This window comes from Watersipora subatra, chromosome 5, assembly GCF_963576615.1.
Source record: "Watersipora subatra chromosome 5, tzWatSuba1.1, whole genome shotgun sequence".
Lineage (NCBI taxonomy): Eukaryota > Metazoa > Bryozoa > Gymnolaemata > Cheilostomatida > Watersiporidae > Watersipora > Watersipora subatra.
Window position 1 is genome coordinate 34,763,144 of NC_088712.1, and position 19,319 is coordinate 34,782,462.

At 36.3% G+C, this 19,319-nt stretch overlaps 2 protein-coding genes across 4 annotated transcripts in view; one reads left to right on the forward strand and one right to left on the reverse strand.

Annotated features, from left to right (window-relative positions):
* Window positions 1-543, reverse strand: part of LOC137396273 (uncharacterized) — a 73,104-nt gene extending 72,561 nt beyond the window's left edge. For both annotated transcript variants that reach the window (XM_068082469.1, XM_068082468.1), the window contains exon 1: window positions 455-543. The gene's annotated coding sequence lies outside the window, so the exon portion shown is untranslated. The remainder of the gene's footprint in view (window positions 1-454) is intronic.
* Window positions 544-869: 326 nt separating this feature from the next.
* On the forward strand, window positions 870-16,180 carry LOC137396601 (nucleic acid dioxygenase ALKBH1-like). Of its 2 annotated transcripts, none has more exons than XM_068082914.1 (7): window positions 870-968; window positions 10,242-10,438; window positions 10,754-10,850; window positions 11,935-12,100; window positions 13,228-13,294; window positions 14,312-14,511; window positions 15,304-16,180. In XM_068082914.1, exons 1-7 carry the CDS (start codon window positions 920-922, stop codon window positions 15,761-15,763), a joined length of 1,236 nt encoding a protein of 411 aa, XP_067939015.1. In that variant the 5' UTR covers window positions 870-919; the 3' UTR covers window positions 15,764-16,180. The 2 variants fall into 2 exon arrangements, with proteins under 2 accessions (XP_067939015.1, XP_067939016.1); XM_068082915.1 differs by having other exon boundaries at window positions 11,935-12,072; window positions 13,188-13,294.
* The last annotated feature ends 3,139 nt before the right edge of the window (window positions 16,181-19,319 follow it).

The window sequence follows — 19,319 nt, forward strand, 5'->3', positions numbered from 1 at the left end:
GTTCAGCACACTCTTTTGGAATCAGGAGAACGTAAGTGAGTTGGTTTCAGCTCCCTCTTGTTGGGTTCAGCAAGTTGTATCGCTGGAAGCGTTGGGTTCAGCGCAATCTGTTAGTTCCAGCAAAGCACCAGTGTGTTGGTTTCAACTCCCTTCCGTTGGTTTCAGCAGGTTGAATCGCTGGAAGCGTTGGGTCCAGTGTAGATACGCCAGAAGTAGGAGATGTCTCAACCACATACCTACGAGTTTTCTTCCGCATGTAACAGCATATGAAGCTTTTTGTAAACCACTATCTGTCTAACAGAAATGGCTAGTATTTCACAAACACTAGAAAATTAATCGTATAATTCACCGACGTCGTAATGATATTAAAGCTGTAGAGATGTCAACCTTGGTAACATTGTGTGAAGCGTACTCTAAATAGTATTATCGATAAAAAATATACACTAATGCTTACCTTGCCAGTAAACAAAACAAATACATACACTATTATGCTCATATGATTATACTTCGATTTTTTGTACGCAGCCGGCAACTAGTTTACTTATTCGCTTAACAAACGAGCTGAATAGTTGCATACCGGAAAAAGAAAACTTTTTACGAAAAAGTGAATTGACTGCCTCGCTACACTGCGTGCTGGTATTACGAAACGTTGAAGAGACGTATACGTACCCACTTTATCAGTAATTTTTTTTAATACATTTGGCTATTTAGCTAGTCCAATGTAAAACCTTTTCATAATTGCAAAACCACTAATTCACAGGTACTTGGGAATCATCCAAAAGGTCCCCGCTTTTCACGACGCGCCCACGCGTATCTGTGCACACGGGCTAGAAACCAGACCTCTGTGATATTCTATGATAAAGGTTCTTGCAAAGTTCTTCAATTGTTCTAGCACTCGCAATTTTGGGATAGTTTGAATATGAAAAGCTTATTTGTTATACTAAGTGACAGTTTTTATTTTAAACAACGTGCGTTAACAGTTTTTTTAATCATTACGCAGTTCAAATGTATGTTGAAACGCATGTTCAAGTGTAATCAATGATATACAGCCCCCCATGGAGGGCTGTGTATCATTGGTGTAATCATACATGTAATGAAATTGTGCGTAAAAATTTAATCTTAGGAAAAACATGTTGTATAGGTCCAATATGACAAATAGCTTGGTTTTAAGAGGTCGACAGACGTGCGTGATTTACCACAGCGGAGTGGCTTAGCAATTTAGAAGTGCACACTGTTCTACTTAACTCTAAGAAAGCTGCTTATTTTATAATACTAAACTCCTGTATTCAACTGATCCAGATGCATACAGTATACAATAGACAAAGAAAAGACAAACACTATATGCAAGCCTGCCAACCCAAGAGTGGGGCAATGCTTGAGATTTGGTTTTGGAGCAATTGATGTATCAATGATAGTACAGTATATATAAAATTGTGAAAATTGGGGCAAAAATCTCAAGCATTTTTCACGCATTTTCATTTTTTCTTTGGGGTGATTGCGTGATATTGCACATTCAAAAACACAAATTTCTTTGAAAATTGGTGGACCAATCTTTATTTTGAGTACAAAATCGGAATCAGCGTGCCTGATTTACCTATAAGAAAACAATGAAAGCTGTTCATAGCAGTTATGGTTTAAAGACTGGCATCGGCTAGCCACTGATATTGCACAGTACAAAGATACTTCGTATTTGACTGTTATAGACTGTGGACCGAGTCGGTATGCCATACAGAGAAAACTAAGGAATGAGACATTTGTAGTGCAACAATTAGCAAAACATCTTTGCTGAACGAGGGGCTCCAGTAGAGTTGCTTTTTGACAACGAACCATGTTTCAAAGCACTGACAAATATGTTGAAAAAGTGGAATGCAACTTACATATTCAGCTGTGCGTACAGGGTATCTGGTAATAGTATAATAGAACTTAATCATCACAAAATCAATCGAATGCTTGCTTGGTCGAGAGGTAGTGTTAGTGATATGGTGTAATGGTATAAAAACATTCCTCACACCTAGGGCATTGTGCCAACAGGCAGACTCTTTGCTTATAAATCTGAAACTTCAGTAGTTGCAGGAACTGCTGGCAGAGATAATAGTTTGAATCCGTATAGTGGGGATGACCACAGGTATGTGAAACCACGCAATCCAAAATTACATCAAAGTTGGGAACTGGCAATGTTACAGCTCTTGTTTCTAACATGGCAGTCAGTGTTGACAGTATGATGCATCATGTAGGAGATATTAGGGTCTCTTGGAGCCATAATGATTCACCTTCATCTACACTGATAAACTATGAGTTAGACTCTGAACCGGACTCAAATGTTAATATTGGAAATGAGGCTACGAGTGACAGCAGTATAACTGATAATGACAATACTAATAAAGATTCTTAGTGATATGGTGTAGCCGATGCCAGTCTATAAACCATAACTGCTATGAACAGCTTTCATTGTTTTCTCATATGTAAATCAGGCACGCTGATTCCGATTTTGTACTCAAAATAAAGATTGGTCCACCAATTTTCAAAGAAATTTTTGTTTTTGAAGGCTCTTTTACAGCGATTCAATATCGGTGTCGCAAATGACACAACAAGCCCTGGCAATAAATATGTGACGTATCCTAGCTTTTTAGAGACAGAAATTAAAGATGTTTTGTCTGATCTAGAATTATAAAGATGGGTGTTTTAAAACCCATTATTCTTTAAATTTAGCCTTCAAAATAAACTCTGTCTTTTCTAAAAGGTAGATAAGCTATTTAACATTGCTTGTAGCTTGTTACAGGATGTTTAATAGGCTGTGTCACCAAACTTGCCCCACTGTTTCAGTTTGTCTTGACATACAGCAACATTATTTCCTGAATTACTATGTACATGTTTGTTTAATTCTCGGCTATAGCCCATTACTGATCAGACCTTCCTACTCTTATTAGGTTGAAAAACTGCCAGAAGAGGACTTACACCACTCACCTCGCCATGTACTTGTTTATTATGTCTTTCTAGCCAACCATCACTAATCAATTGTTCAATTTTGTCGTCATACTGTTTTTATATACCGTTCACTTATTGCATACTCGGCACATTGGTTTGTCAATACAGGCTCTTGATCTTTCCATTTCCAAGAAACTCCCCGTTTATATCCATTGAATGTTGCTTTAACATCATTGTCATCAATAGTTAGACATGTAGTGTGCAGTTCACTTTTACTTGTTGTCGCTACAGGATTTGTAGTTCACATCCAAATCGCACACTTTTACTTGAGTTAATCATAACTCCACCTAATATGGATATTCCATGGATATATTCCTAGAATTAGTTTGCACCCACACACAAGCTCTGGTGCAACTAAACCATGCAATTGTACAGTAGATGGTCCAATGTTTACATTATCTGCTACCTCATGAATGCACTGTGTAGTATTGCCAGTTAACATCCTTACTGTTCTGACATGGCCTGTGATCACTAGCCCAAGTCAATTTACAACATCATGTGATAACACAGATTGCTCACAGCCACTATCAATTAAAGTCTAAAGTCTGGATGGGTACATCTCACATTTAGGCTGTGACAAATGGTCATATCATCTTTACTGAGTGGGATTGGGGTGAGCAGCCGATGCAGACATTCCCCCATTTTTGTTTCCCAACTGTTTAAGACTTGCATTGACGACCTGTGTGCCCCACTAAATTGCAGTTATAACAGGAAACCTGTTTGTCTGTGTCCTCAACTTTTCTTTCAGTAGTGCGTTCTCTAGAGACATGGTCACATTCAAAACATGTATAGCATTGGCAGCTGTTACCAGGCTTGTCCGTTACTCCTGCGCCGCATATATACGATGATGAGTCAGCTTTGATAGAAAGATCTGGCCTCGCTCGTGTAACCATTTCATCTAGGTTCATATCTTCCACAGCTGCAGTTGCTTTTAATTGACTTGCTACTTCCATTGGTAACCCTGAAACAAAAGCACATTTTACTAATAGCTCAGGATTGTTTGGGCCTATTGCATCATCAAACCTACGCAGGTCTGACTGATACAGATCTACAGTCTCGCCATCCAATAATTCACGATCACGCAATTGTTCATATGCCCTATAGCAGTTTATGCGGAAAGCCCTGATTAGCTCTTTTTTCAGCTTTGAATAGTCATCCTTTGTGTCCTGTGAAAACTGTTCATATGGAGAACACGGTACTCGCAGGCTTGGGGCCACTAGCAGGGCAGTGTGCACTGCACTAGTGCAGTGCATAGTGCAGTGCAATTTAAAAATAAAAATGTCTAATGCAATGCTAGTGCAAATTTGACATGAGTCCCTGGGTGCACTAGTGCAAGTGCAGTGCTTAGTGTGACATGATATGTACTAGTGCAGTGCCTAGTGCGGATTAGAAAATTCCCATAAACGCACTAGTGCAAGTGCAGTGCACAGTGCAACGTAAAATGCTCTAGTGCAATGCCTAGTGCGGATTGGAAACTTTTTCATGAATGCACTAGTGCAAATGCAGTGCCTAGTGCGAAATAGTATGCACTAATGCAGTGCCAAGTGCAGATTGAATATTATTATTTTCCTTTGATGGAAATGATGGAGATGGCATTACGATTTACTTTAATATTGGTATTGAATATGGAACTTTGATATTTCTTTGCAATGTTGTTAACTACTCAAATGAGCATGTGTTTGGAGTTTCCATGAATCCCTAGAACTACAATCAAGCCAACTTTATTTATTTACCATTTGTCTATTGTCTTGTCTATTTGTCTCCGTGTCAGTATTTGTGGATGTACATGTATATGTAGGATTTCAGTTTAAATCTATCTTTGATAGAGTGGAAGTAACTTATTGACTAAATTTCAACTTTCAATAAGTTTCTTGAAACTTATGTTTTTTAAATACATGTATTTAAGTACCAATTACATATGCTTATGTACATATTCACAAGCAAAATGAGACCACTCCAGAGATGTTATGATTATATAATAAATGTAGGCATCTTTGAAGTAAAATGAAACTTGATCTATGAGTGATATGTTTAATACCAGCGTGAGCGTGACACATCTCAGACCCAGACTTTCTTGAACATGACTAGAGGAATTTTGCCAGTACTACTGGCAAAATATAGCAATAGCTATAGCTGCTATAGCAAAAAAGCTCATTGGTCTAGTGCCTAGTGAAGTTTAATAGTGAAGTGCCTAGAGCATTTATGATTTTACACTGCACTAGTACTAGTGCAATGTCTAGTGCACAAGAATTTCTGCTAGTGCAGTGCCTAGTGCATTTTATATTATTACTATGCCATGCGCTAGTGCAGTGCCTAGTGCACAAGAATTTCTGCTAGTGCAGTGCCTAGTGCATTTTATATTATTACTATGCCATGCACTAGTGCAGTGCCTAGTGCACCTTACTGTCGTCTAGCCAGCAAATAGTGCAGTGCGCTCAATACTCACTAGTGGCCCCAAGCCTGGCCGTACTCCATTCAAACACAATGGCATGAATGATTTCAAGTCGTTCACTTTCTGATGTTTAGCTACCAACTCCAGCTTCCTAATCTATGTGCTGAACTCTCTACTAGTGTTTCTGTTTTCAGTTCATTTGACTAAATCTAATAATTTTACTGCCATTGTAATACTGAGCTTCATTTGCTAGCCTCGAATTAGCTTGTTCCACCTAACTCTAAGCAAGCAAGCTGTCCACACAGAATAGTTTTGTACAATTGTCGAAAAAAGTTAATGAAGTTTATAATCAAATGACATTATGCATATCAATGTGTCACTCTGAAAGTATTAAGTTGCTAGGAAATTTCGTCCTTTCTGCAGCTCAGCATGTTCTCACAAAATATCTTTTTTTGAACTCTGTGAGATTTGTAGGTGATTCTGATTAGCCAAGGTACTTTATAATTACTACACTCACTGTCTCAACTGACTGATATTAAAACAGCAAATTAGTGTAGTGAGAGTTTGGTAATGTTGATGTTTTAGAGGGTCGAGCAATGTGATACTATTTTGCACAATGTAGTCTTGATATTTACACAAAATTTGAATTTGTCCTACTTGAGCTCCTAAATTGTGGTTCTGTAGCCAAATGTATCTTTTTCTAAATTTGCCCAAAAATTATCACCTCCTCATTCTTTTAAAGAAATCTGTATCATTATATTATATAGAAAATAGTATTCAATCTTCAATGGGTATTCACATCTGATCATAAAAGTAAATCGTTATTATATAGGGCCACATAATTCTATATGGAAATATGGAGATCTGATGTTGTATATATATTTATATTTTTCAAAGTATTTTTCAATGTCATCTGTCTGCATTCTGGCTATAGATCTTAAAATCTTGATACTTAAATACCGCATTCTGATAGATTTGAACTCACGACGATTCATGACAACATTCTAATCCGGACACTCTACCACTGAGCTAGAACACCATAGTGATCGAAAATGTTTTAATATAATGGATACACAATGCGGGTGCTAATTATTTTCGCCTTCAGCGTCGACGAGTTAAAATGCTTCTGTTCAAAACTATTTGGGACCCAAGTATATGCAACGCGATGCTTATTCGTCTTTTTTCGTTAGGGTTAATTTATTCGGCCCCACAATATCCACGATAGTTAATCTCAAACTTAAGATTTGGCGAATTGTGAACTGATTATATACGTTATTAAAAGATATACCTCGCTGAACTTGCCATGGTGAGTTATCTGTATCCGTTATATGGTGTATCCGGTATCCGTTAAAATAAAAACATCTCACAATGATAAAACTAATGTTAAAAAATTAAAGGTTGACTTGCAACAAAATTCACATTACAGTTATTTGGTATCATAAGATTCACCATGTCTTACTCTGTTGTGTTGTAGGTGCAAAATATATGGGAATGTGATTACAAGCTCTTAAAAGCTAAAAAACGAACAGTTAATCGCAGCCACACGAGACCGCCGTAGTTTGCATTCGCTTTCCAAAACGGCTCAAATGGGACGTAGTTGTTACAGGATGGTGTCTGTTTACATTTTTATGCAACCTCATTTGTCAAAATATTTTCACAAATATACTTCACGCATTCAATAAAACCATGTCTATTGTTCTTCTGCATCTGTTTTATCGTCATTGTAATGCTGTCACTTTTAGCACTGATATATTATAACTTACCATAAAAAATCGTTAAAATTTTTAACCTTACCTCGAATGAGTACATATCATTGTCTTATAATCATGACGAGTCTGTTGGTCACCTGTGATGATCAAAAACTGCTGCAAAAATAATTTGCAAAGTATTTGGTCACATGATCAGATTACGACTTGACGATTGAATAAGGCCGAAACAAAACTGTAAAGTAGCGAGCATCTATAATTGATACAGGGTCTTCGGTAAAACCCGAAGTGTTTGTCATTAACTATGCTACGATAAGTTTGATATTGAGCTTTTTATTGGCCTTTCAATTCACATGAGAATATCACATGACAAGATGATTACCAAACGGTAATGAATACGTCAGAGAAATAAAGAGATTCCAATCTACGGCGGCTTTTCGTTTTTGAGCTTTTAAGAGCTTGTAATCACATTTCCACTTATTTGGCAACTACAACACAACAGAATAAGACATGCTGAATCTTCTGATACCAAATAACTGTAATGTGAATTTTGTTGCAAGCCAACCTTTAAGGTTCACTAAAATGCGTACTAAAACTTCTTGCATGTATCTGTTTAGTAAAGTGAGTTTATTTAAGTTAGATTCAGCGTTTATGTTATACGTCTGTCTCGGAGGTGAAAACTCTCCACGTAGTACATTGTAATGTTATATTATTTTGGGCACACATCATAACCACTAAATTCACTGAAGTCATTGGAGGTACCTATAGCCACCAAGGTTAACATAGTATTTTGGCACTATTTTTAGTGATGATGATTAGTACCTATAACCTATGATATTAGCCTACATCTCAATTTTTGCATGCCAACACCTAAACGAACTAAAATCATATAATTGTATACCAAATAATTTTGGATTGTAATCGTAGCAAAATAGACTATGTTTTGCCATTACTTGCTAATGATTTCACATTTACATTTAAACACCTTTACATTTTTCATTTTCATTCTAATTTATTTCAACGAAACACTTCTTTTAGGTTATAAAAGTTTTAATTCACAGCTGTTTGAAAACCTTTGAAGTTGTTTTAATTATTTATTTTTAATATAGTTGTCCTGCTCAAAACTTTTCCCTCATGGTACGAAGTTTGAAAGTTACAGTTGTTTGACAAAGTTTGAAAGCCTTTACAGTTGTTTTTATTTTCTCTTAATTTATTTCAACTACACAAAACACTTCTCCCATGATATTTAGTTTGAAAGTTAGAATGGCAAATGTTATTATATGTTAAATACAAATCAATTTTCTGCTTGAAGACTTTTTTATTACCCAGGCAACGCCGGGTAGCACAGCTAGTTATGATATAACGCCAAGTTTATGGTAATAAAAACGATCAGCAGAAGAATTTATGTAGAAGATGAGTCCAAATTTTTCAGTTGATTTCTCAGACCAAACACCAGTTGGTTAAAGAGCCATTTTTTTAATCAATACCAAACTAAACCAACACCAAAGAGCCATTTTTCAACCAATACCAAACTCCCTGACGAACGACCTCATGGACGCAAGATATACAAATTGTTTGACAACATGGTTGATCAAGAATGATGAGCTGCTGGGCGTGCTCCTAATAATCTTAATTTGAAAGGAGTCCCAGTTATTATTCTTAGAAACTTGGACCTAGCGAAGCTTTGCAGTGCAACTCGATTAGTAACTGTACTGATGGTGGCCTATGCTTTAGAGGCCACCATCTTGACAGGCAAATACAAAAGTGAAGATGCATTCATCCCAAGATTCTCCTCATCCTATCAGATCTATCATTTGCATTCAAGAGATATCAGTTTCCAATCAAGCGCAGCTTTGCAATGTCTGTGAATAGGGGTCAAGGGCAAACACTAAAAGTCATTGGATTGATCTTAAAAAGTTGTGTTCACAAGTGTTCTCACATTGTTGTTTTTATATAAGCTGCTCAAGGGTCGGCAATCCTAAAATATTGTGCGGCTTGACACCAGATAGGAAAGCCGAAAATGTTGTCTATGAAAAGGCAGTCCAGAAATAGTGTATCAAGATTGTCTGGAGATTATTCACAAGGTCTTTTTAAAGATCACATTTCACTTATCTAACTATTATTATTTAAGATGTCAAAAAGATTTGTAACTTTCATGCTGATGTACCTCTGATTTTTCTAACATCACTAAGCAGAGATTCCATACTTTGACCAATTTCTACACGTACAGTCGTGCTACATCGTATTAAAAAAACACGGCTCTATGGCCTATCAAGGACAAAAATTAAACATCTCTTCGCCTTTCCTGTTGTATCAGACAAATAAGTTGCTAAATGCTTGGCTACAATGGATGGATAAACGTGTTGATGTTCGTTCTATCGGTACTTGTAGATTAAGGTGGACTCAGGACATATCTTAAAGAAAATTGTTGTTATTTAAATTAGACTCGCTAGACATTGCTACTGTAGAAGCTGAGCCATGTCTACCTTCTATACGCTATTTTAATTTAGGAAGAACAATTATTCATTATTTCTCATCATCAATATCAGAGCGTTTGGTATTTTATAAGCAAGTTTATCTGAAGGTTTATATAAACAATATAACTGAAGGTTTACATCTAGTTCTAGCCAGTACATAATGTAGGTATAAGCTTCTGTCATGTACCAAGTTCATCCTAGCAGGGTGCAGTTGGGTAAGTTGTGGACTTACAGTTGAAAGGTTGGCAGTTTAAGCTCCATTCATAACCACAGCTGATGATGAAGGTGGTACTTCATATGTATATCCAGTCAATTGTACACACAGAAAGATTTCACATTCAGTGTTAATTGATTGTTTTAAATAAACTATCAAGTTACTTTTCAACTCATCTAAGTTATTTATTATTCTCAGCTCTGCATTTCTCATTTCCTGTTTTACTTCTTATTGTAAAACTTTTTGTTACTAAAAATAATTAAATAAATTATAAACTTTAGTAAAGGAAGTGAAGACTAGGGAGTGAAATATAGTTCTCAGTCTTGACCTCATTTGATAGTTGCCTACGTTCATCATGGATAGTGAGTCAGCCACCAGGTAATCATTACGGACACAGGTGTTTCATTGGTCAATTATTCACACTGATTAGTAAATCATAATTGCAATTACGTTCCTATCAATTTTAGGTGGTCTGACGGAGATTCCAACATCAGTCTTTGCTCACATCAATAATAACGTAGCAATTGCGATGTCAGATACAGTAACAGAAGTTGTTGAGGATAACTTTATGAAAACATTCAAGGCTCTAAAGAGAAAGAGTCCTCCAGCTGACCTTGGGTCTGTTATCAATGTTGATGATTCAAAGTGGACATCAATGGACAAGGTTTACTGTAGTTATCACTCTTCCTAGAGTTCATTAGTTTGGTACAAGCTGTTGATTTTACATGTAGATGTTTGTTAAAAAGTTGTATAAATAGAAGTTCTATAGCATTTATCTTAAACTATAACTACAAACACTGATGTTTGATACTTCTCTGTTCAGTCTTATGCTTGTCATGGCAAAAGGCACTGAGTCCAACGTGTCAGAGTTTGTTTGGAACACTTGAACATCACTCGTCTCCCATTGGCTAATTTGGTTAAAGTGAACCCACACTTCATGTCTTCTTGTGTCTTTTATTCAGCTGCTACTATATTATAGGTGAAACAGATCTATCCTCAAACAGTAACATCTACTGAACACGAGGGGATGATCCCCAGCTCGGAGTGGAGTATGTATGAACTTACTTCTGTACCAGGTAACAAGTTTGTTATCATTAAAATCTGTTGATAGCTGTAAACAGGACTTTATAGAATGCGGTTAGATCATACACCTTCACAAGCTCTGAGTGACTTATACTACATGAGCAGGAGATACAGGGCATGCTTTTGCTCTTTACAAGTTAAGATAGTTTTGTCAATGCTAACTCACCAGTTTTTATTCTGAATCATGATTGAAAGTTTGAGTTTATAGTCTGCAGAAGAGATTGTGTAAATAGCAATTATACTTCATCCCACATATGATAGACGGGTTCAATACGCAACACCCGACATTTCAAGTCAGAATTAAAGCTATGTCAAATTTAGCCTATAGCTCATATAAGGTTGTGAAAGATTTCTCTGATTAGTGACTAAAGCTGGGATCTGCTGGCTGGCTCGTTGGAGCAGAGAGGAGGCCAAAACGTATCAATGCTGATTACGTTACTGTACACTTGAACGAAAATTTAATACGTAGTGAAATGGAATTTTTCATCTGGTTCAATGTCATATTTAGCCTATAGCTCATAGGAGGTTGTGAATGAGCTCTCTAATTTGTGACTAAAAATGAGATCTGTTGGTTGGCTCATTCTGTGTAAAAACAGTATAAAAGTGTATCTCTGTCCTGTTAACACTGGTTCCACCTATTTGGAAAATTTGATCTGTCATCAATGTTGATATGGATGTAGTTATGAGGATTACGATCTCCAATTCATCTGGGTGAATATTAAACAGGCAACAGGTTACATGTGTAATGTATGCTGGCAAATCTTTATCAGATGCCGCACCAGAAATGGGGTCTTGTTGTGTTTTCTGCTAACATATTACAATCTAATTTGGTCAGCTTTGGACCCTAAACTGTCTTAAAATCTTGAGACCTGTTGCAGAAATAGTTTTGATTTGTAGAACTAAAAGTTATATCCCATGGGAAATCAGCTCTTATGTTCACTCATTCAAGTCTATTGGCAGTTGAATCAAACAAGTTGAAGAGGTTGTTGTCTTTCCTAATGATTGCCTCTATTACAGGCTTACTAAAGTATTGTTTCTCAGCTCCCCGCTATGAAAAAAACATCTGTGGTTTTTCAGGAGCCATTTTGATACGAAATCCTTTCAGGGATAAACTAAGAAAGTATATGATTGCTCGATGTTACTCCATGTATCCAAGGCTGCCAAACGTGACCAACCATATTGACAGCAAAATGTCATATGAAGATGTCTGGCAAGATTTCTGCAGTGATGCGCCAAGTGATATGTAAGTTACTAGTGGCATGCGATAGTCAGCACTAAGCAATGTTTACATGTAATAAACATTTAGAGTTGGCAGCTTTGAAATGTTTAAAATTAATAGAATAATAATAATGTGTGTCTGCATTGCTTCTTGTTTTGAATTGTTGGAATGTCGGAGAAGTGTAGTAGAACTAATAAGATTAATTCAAGTTATACATGTAAGTAGTATTTTTCTCTGTTACTAGTTGAAGAGTTGTTGGATTTTGCTAGATTTTATCTGTTATCATTAACTAGCACCATATTAATCTTACAAAGTTTGAGTTATTACTACAGCTTAAAGTGATTGGGATTTATCATGACAGACTTACACATGTTCATGACAGTCTGATACATGTACATGACAGACGGATACATGTACCTGACAGACTGACACATGTACATAGCAGACTGGCACACATACATGACAGGCTGACACATGTTAATGACTGACTGACACATGTTAATGACTGACTGACACATGTTAATGACTGACTGACACATGTACATGGCAGACTGACACATGTACATGACAGACTGACACATGTTCATAACAGACTGACACATGTACATGGCAGACTGACACATGTACATGGCAGACTGACACATGTACAAGGCAGACTGACACATGTACTTGGCAGACTGACACATGTTCATGACAGACTGACATATGTACATGACAGACTGATACATGTGCATAGAGGACTGACACACGTACATGACATAATGACACATGTACATGACAGACTGACACATGTACATGACAGCTGACACATGTACATGACAGACTGACACATATATATGACACACGTGTACATGGAAGACTGACACATTTACATGGCAGACTGACTTATGTACATGACAGTCTGACACATGTACATGACAGACTGACATGTGTACATGACAGACTGACATATTTACATGGCACACATGTACATGGAGGACTGACTCATGTACATGACATAATGACACATATACATGACAGACTCACACATATACATGACCCACTGACACTTGCAGCAAACATGCTATGTTATGGAACTACACACAACATCTATTACGTCTTACCTAGACATCGAACTGTGTCAATTCAAGTGATTTGACTCTTGCTCACAGGTCTGTTGACTATATCAAAAAGCTAAGATGGGTGACTCTCGGGTATCACTATGACTGGACTAAAAAGGTGAGCCAAAACATTTATTCATTGCTTGCCATACTTTCATTAGACTGCATGAGTTTCACAATGCCAAATGTGGGCCATCTGCTGCTAGTTGTCTAGTAAAATTGGACACCCGCTGCTAGCTGTCGAGTGAGAAGGGACACTTGTTGTTAGTTGCCTTGTAAGATAAGACACAAGTTTGCTTTTAGCTGTCAAGTAAAATTGGACACCTGCTGCTAGCTGTCTAGTAGGAAGGGACACTTGCTATTAGCTGTCTAGTAATGTTAAAAAGCACACGGGAGGAAATTGGAAGGGCAGGGGTAATTGTAGTTATTTGTTATGCGAAAGATTCGGGTTACTATATAAACTATGTACAAACTATTTTAAAGGCATGTAGTTTGGGATGTTTTATTATGATCATAATTTATGTTTCGTTGCAATTTGAACGTTGTTGGAAGTGTATTTCAGAAACCAAACCCACTTTATCTTCATGCGTTAGAATGAAGGTCACTAAAGGTCATTTAAAGTCACTAACATTCAGTTCAATATAGTTCAGTACAATATGCTCAGTAACTACATTTATCAATAGTTTTTACCGAATGTTTGTAGTCATAACTCTGTGAGCTGTTTATTTGTCAAAAAGGAACTTATACTAAGCTATTTCTTTATTCTCGGTTTAATTCTCATTCTTTTACGCTGTGAAAAATCATTCCAATAGCTTCTTTGTTATCTTCGTAATCTTTTAAAAATGAAAAACTGCACTCAGTGATAACAGAATAAGCCAATGAGGCAGCAATACAACTAAGTTTCAGTCGAGCAAAATGTCAGACCCAGAGTATGTGTCATCAGTAAGATTGGTTGACCGCATAAGTACTCCACATTAGCCTGTATATCTAGAGAATATAGTTGTTACATGGAAGGCTATACCTGTGTTATCTTCTCCGGACAATGTTATTTACAAGTTGGTTACACAGTATGAAAGGTCAAGGTTATCTTTGTTTTAATCACTGTGTTACACTATTACTCAACCCTGTTTCACAGATTTATGTAAAAGAAAACAAGAGTGAGTTTCCCCAAGACCTCTCTCAGCTAACTCAGTTCATTGTACATGCAGTCCTAGGAGAAGAGATCAAGTTTAAAGCAGAAGCTTCCATAGTCAACTATTATCATGCTGACTCTACGCTGTCGGGGCATACGGATCACAGCGAGTTTGATTTGACAGCTCCTCTCATTTCAATAAGGTATCAATCAAAGACTCTGTTAATTCAGCAGGTGTTTTAGACTTTGATCCAATGTAGCTAGCCTTAGCTTCAAGAGTAAATGAATAGTTGAGGCTTTATGTTGTGGCTGATAATGGCTGACTGGCACGGGTCTCCTTTAGATATTGTAATCAGCATGCAGGTAAAATGTTGACTCACCAATAATGAATTATATTATGAGTCTCTGTTAAATTTGTGTTGAGCTTGTAATACCTCATAGCTCAGTTATTTTCACTACACATTCGAGTGTAACAAAAAATCAGACATGATAAATAAATATAATAAAGCCTGCTGTTATTACTGTGTGAATGTTCTCAGTTATGTAGAGGTTTGACTGTGTCTCACTATGTTGAAGTATGACCAGAACTGTGCCAGAACTTTTTATCTAGAGGTGTGACTAACTTCCTATGAAGACATTTGACTGTAACTAGGTATGTAAAGGTTTGACTGTAATCTCATACGTAGAGGTTTGACTGTAACTTCATATGTAGAGGTTTGACTGTAATCTCATACGTAGAGGTGTGACAGTTATTAGTTATGTAGAGGTTTGACTGTATCTCACTTTGTACAAGTTTGACTGTAACTTCTTATGTAAAGGTTTGACTGTAACTTTATATGTAGAGGTTTGACTCGTACCTAGGTATGTAGAGGTTGACTGTAACTAGGTATGTAAAGGTTTGATTGTAACTTCCTATTTAAGGGGTTTGTCTGTACACCTTATAATGCATTTTACGGCACGTTTTTCTCACATTGTCTGATGGTTTTTCATTGTAGCTTTGGCAGGACATGTGTATTTATGATTGGTGGACAATCAAAGGCTCAGGTACCGGAAGCATTATTTCTACGAGATGGAGATGTATTTATCATGTCCCGTAATGCCAGAATGTCTTATCACGCTGTACCAAGAATACTGCCAAATGACTCTAGCTATTTAAATTACACTCCAGCATTTCCAGGTGATGTACATACAAGTAATATTCCTACAGACCGTGAAAACTGTCATTTGAAGAGAACTTATGATGAGAAGGCAACTCCTTGCAAAAGAATCAAATTAGAATCTGAAAAGTTTTCTGCAGATTTGATATCTTCATTAGAGGATGCTGACAGTTGGTCTCTGTTCAGACGGTTGCTATCAGGTGGCAGGCTAAATATTAATGTAAGGCAGGTGTTTGAGCCAGGCAAAGGTCCTGAAGACTATATCTGGCCAGAAAAAGATAACTACATAGCTATATGATATATCCGACTTTTTATTATGTGCTAACATATTTTTCAAAAACATTTTAGTTCATCCTTTTTTCAGCAGTCAGATTTCTAACATGTCCTAAAATAACACAAAGTATTTGGTACATGAGTTTAATGCATTGTAGCTATGGGATCTTTAGAAATTGTGGAAAGTGAGCTTGCTTGTTTAATCAGAGGTTATCTTCCCTTGGTGACCCACTTATACTTTTCAAAATATTCTGTCACACTGTTATTGACCAGATACTAACATCATCATTTAAGCCGGTGTAAGTACATGGAAACCTTTAATGTAGATGCTGTGTGGTGACTATGATAGTTTGCTCTATGACTCTTGAGGTAATTTCATTCTATTGAATTTTATATTAAAAGTTTTGCTATAGAAATATACATGAGAGCTTTTCTTTCTAGACATTACTCCATATGTTTAGATTTTGGAAGTTTTCTACTCATTGAATAGATAAAAGAAACATTTCCTAGATTCAGCTGGCATGTCATAGTAGCATCTGACAGGAAATCCCTAATTGCTGAGCAGTCTGGGAGGAAGAAGCATGTCCTGCTAGCAAATCACCCCTTCCTGTTGCACTCCCTATACAACATCTGACATGTAGAGATAGAATCAATAGCTAACAATTCTTGAGACTCCAAAGTTAGTAGAAGAAAGTCGATATTTTGTTAGTAAGACATATTTAAATACATTCACTTATTCCCTCAAGAAGCTTTCAACACTACAGCATTACTAGGAATTGTCATGTTTATTGTATTTCTATGAATTATTGAGTAACTTTGTTTAAGTTTGCTGTATCATAGCTCATGCAAAGCTTCTAAAATTTCAAAGCGCAACACAACTCCCGTGAAATGGGTGGCCCTCAAAAGGGCTGGAAGATGATGCAAGATATCCTGAAAAGTTATGTTTATACCGAAAATCATGCCATATTGATGGTGCACAACAACAAAAAAACACTGCAGACGTACAGAGACTGTTTATTATATTCTATTTAGGGTGTAAATCTGTTAAGTTTAATGTATCTGAAGTTTGTATAGATTTTCTAATTGTTGTTGATCTTTCTCGCTGTTTTGTCAAATTTTATTTTTAAAAATTGGTAAAAACATGATTATTTATTTATTCACGCTTACGGCCTGAACCAATAAGATCGCTAAACCTCGATCTAGCCAAAGACAAAGGAAATCAAACTAATCCCTTCAACGAAACATACCATAAAATCTTTATTTGAGCGCCATGGTGATCTATTTTTCAAACCTCCTCTTAGAATGGCGCTTTATTAGAGGTGACATTCAAATAAAGTGTGGCATTGTATTTCTCAAACACCTGGTCAGAATGTTGAAAAGATTAATTTAACCCTTTCACAGACAAATCAAATGTTGCCCATATTTTGCACTATCCTTTGGGCGGTGCGACATTAATCCTTATGGATGCAAGAAATTTGCCAACTTACCTCTAACTTGTCGTACTCCAGCTCTCTAAGTAACTATGCACGGGGAAGCTGATATATGTACCTGTCTCTACCAGTTGATATCTATTGCTTGCCATTAACCTACGATGATCTTATAGCCTGCTTTGAAATTTGTTAGAGCTTTCAATTGTGTATTTCAATCTAAATTTGAAGGTATATTTTTATTTTATAACTATATTTGCTGCATAAAAGCTCATTGATATGTTTGTTGTAGTGTTGCCCTCATCGATATGTTTGCTAGAGTTGCAGTCAAAACTGGCTTTTTACGTACTACAGAACAGGAGTGATAAGTGTCTATCCATTGTAAGTTAACTGTATGCTAATTTCAGATTACCGCAATCATGCCATCACAAAACATGCAAATTTACAAGTTTTATAACAATAATAATACTAGATCAACTCCTACAAATACACATATATTCAAGAACAAGTTACATTAACAAACCATAATTATAATATTTGCAGAAACAAAAATTAGTATTTTTAAAACAAAAATATGTTCATTTTTGGCTCCGCAGGTTGCATTCTGATGGAACCATTTCATTTAGCCGTTTACCTTTGACCTTTTCTTTTGCACTGCTGAACTAGTCAATATTAGCGTCAAAACAATTTTTTTAGCAAAGCAAAACTTTTATGCGCTGCTATCTTAGCTTTTCATGAAAATAATGATAAATTTTTAGCCGGATGCGCGCCTATCGCAAGTCGTTCAAACATTGTATTTGCTAAAACGTTTTTCACACATGACGAAGTATCGTGACCACATTAAAAACAAAGAACTATCATTAGCCTGACACAGTTATTAATTATGTCTGCGGTGTTGCAATCAAAGTTTTTGACGAAAAAATCCTAAGACTTGGAGTTGGAAAACAGACTTCGACACGAGCAGAAACAACAAACGAATTAATTGTTATTGATTTAATTGAGTCATTATTAGCACATTTTGGTGGACACTTTTCTACTGATCACTTGCTAGTATGGGTTCGTAGAGATCAAAGAATGTCAAATAAAAGTTGTGTTTAATTAAAGCGCGGCGCTCTATTTTTTAACCCTTCTCTTATAGTGGCGCTTAAATAGAGGTGATGTTCAAATAGAGGTGGCGTTCAAATACAGTATTTAAGAAGACAGATTTCTAGTGCCTCGCAAAATATGCTTGCCCTGTGTATCGACATAATATTCTCACAATTCTCTAAATGCCCTGCGTATACTATGTGCCCTGCTAGTATAGCTGCCCTGCATCTCACATACATCTATATACTTGCCTTGCATACCGGTCGGCTAAAGTTGTATTCCCTGACAGGGCAACAACTGTAGACCAAAGCTGGTAGAGCCCTGTGTATCGGCCCCGCCTGCACTGATGTGCTTGCTGCATGAAAAACTTTTTCCACAGAATTACAAAAGAAAATAACAAGTTTGATTAAATGTTGTTTAATATTCAATGTTTAATATTTCATGTTTAATATTCTATGTTTAATATTTAATTTTAATATTTATGCTGTGTTTATATTTAAAAGACTCACTGTTGTGAATATCGTGCTTACTCATATCTTGATGTTGAAAATCTTATGAATGATCTACATGTATGTAACGGAGTTGACCAGCGCCAACTCTGAATGTTTACAAGCCATTAACTTCTTAACATGTTACGCTCACTCGTCGGATAATACGATGATAAAAATGAATGTATTTTAAAATCACATTTTTATTCTAAGCATTTGAACACAAAATGAATATTGGATAATTTTACATTTGTTTTGCCAAATTACATTTTTTCAAAGGTGACAAAAATAATTGTTGCCGAGGTGTAATTCAAATAAACTTCAGGAATAGTTAACAATCATGTAAAATATATTACGCTAACCTATTTAGGATTGACACAATAATTGTCTAGAAATTGGGAAATTTTGTTACATGCGACCTTCTCTTAGAGCAGGGGTCAGCAACCGTGAGCTCCGAAGCCGCATGAGGCTCCTTTATCCCCTCGCTGCGGCTCCCTCTGACTTCGGATTTTTTTTCCTTGTTTCACCATATGCCGAGTTATTCATAAAAATATAAAAGTTTTATCACTGGATTTTGTAA

Bases quoted from the DNA above. Each gene is read 5' to 3' on its own strand.
- LOC137396601 (XM_068082915.1), top strand. From the start codon at position 920: ATGAAAAGCTTATTTGTTATACTAAGTGACAGTTTTTATTTTAAACAA. The intron at 13,295-14,311 runs GTGAGCCAAAAC...CCTGTTTCACAG, and splicing joins ACTATGACTGGACTAAAAAG to ATTTATGTAAAAGAAAACAA. The intron at 14,512-15,303 runs GTATCAATCAAA...TTTTCATTGTAG, and splicing joins GCTCCTCTCATTTCAATAAG to CTTTGGCAGGACATGTGTAT.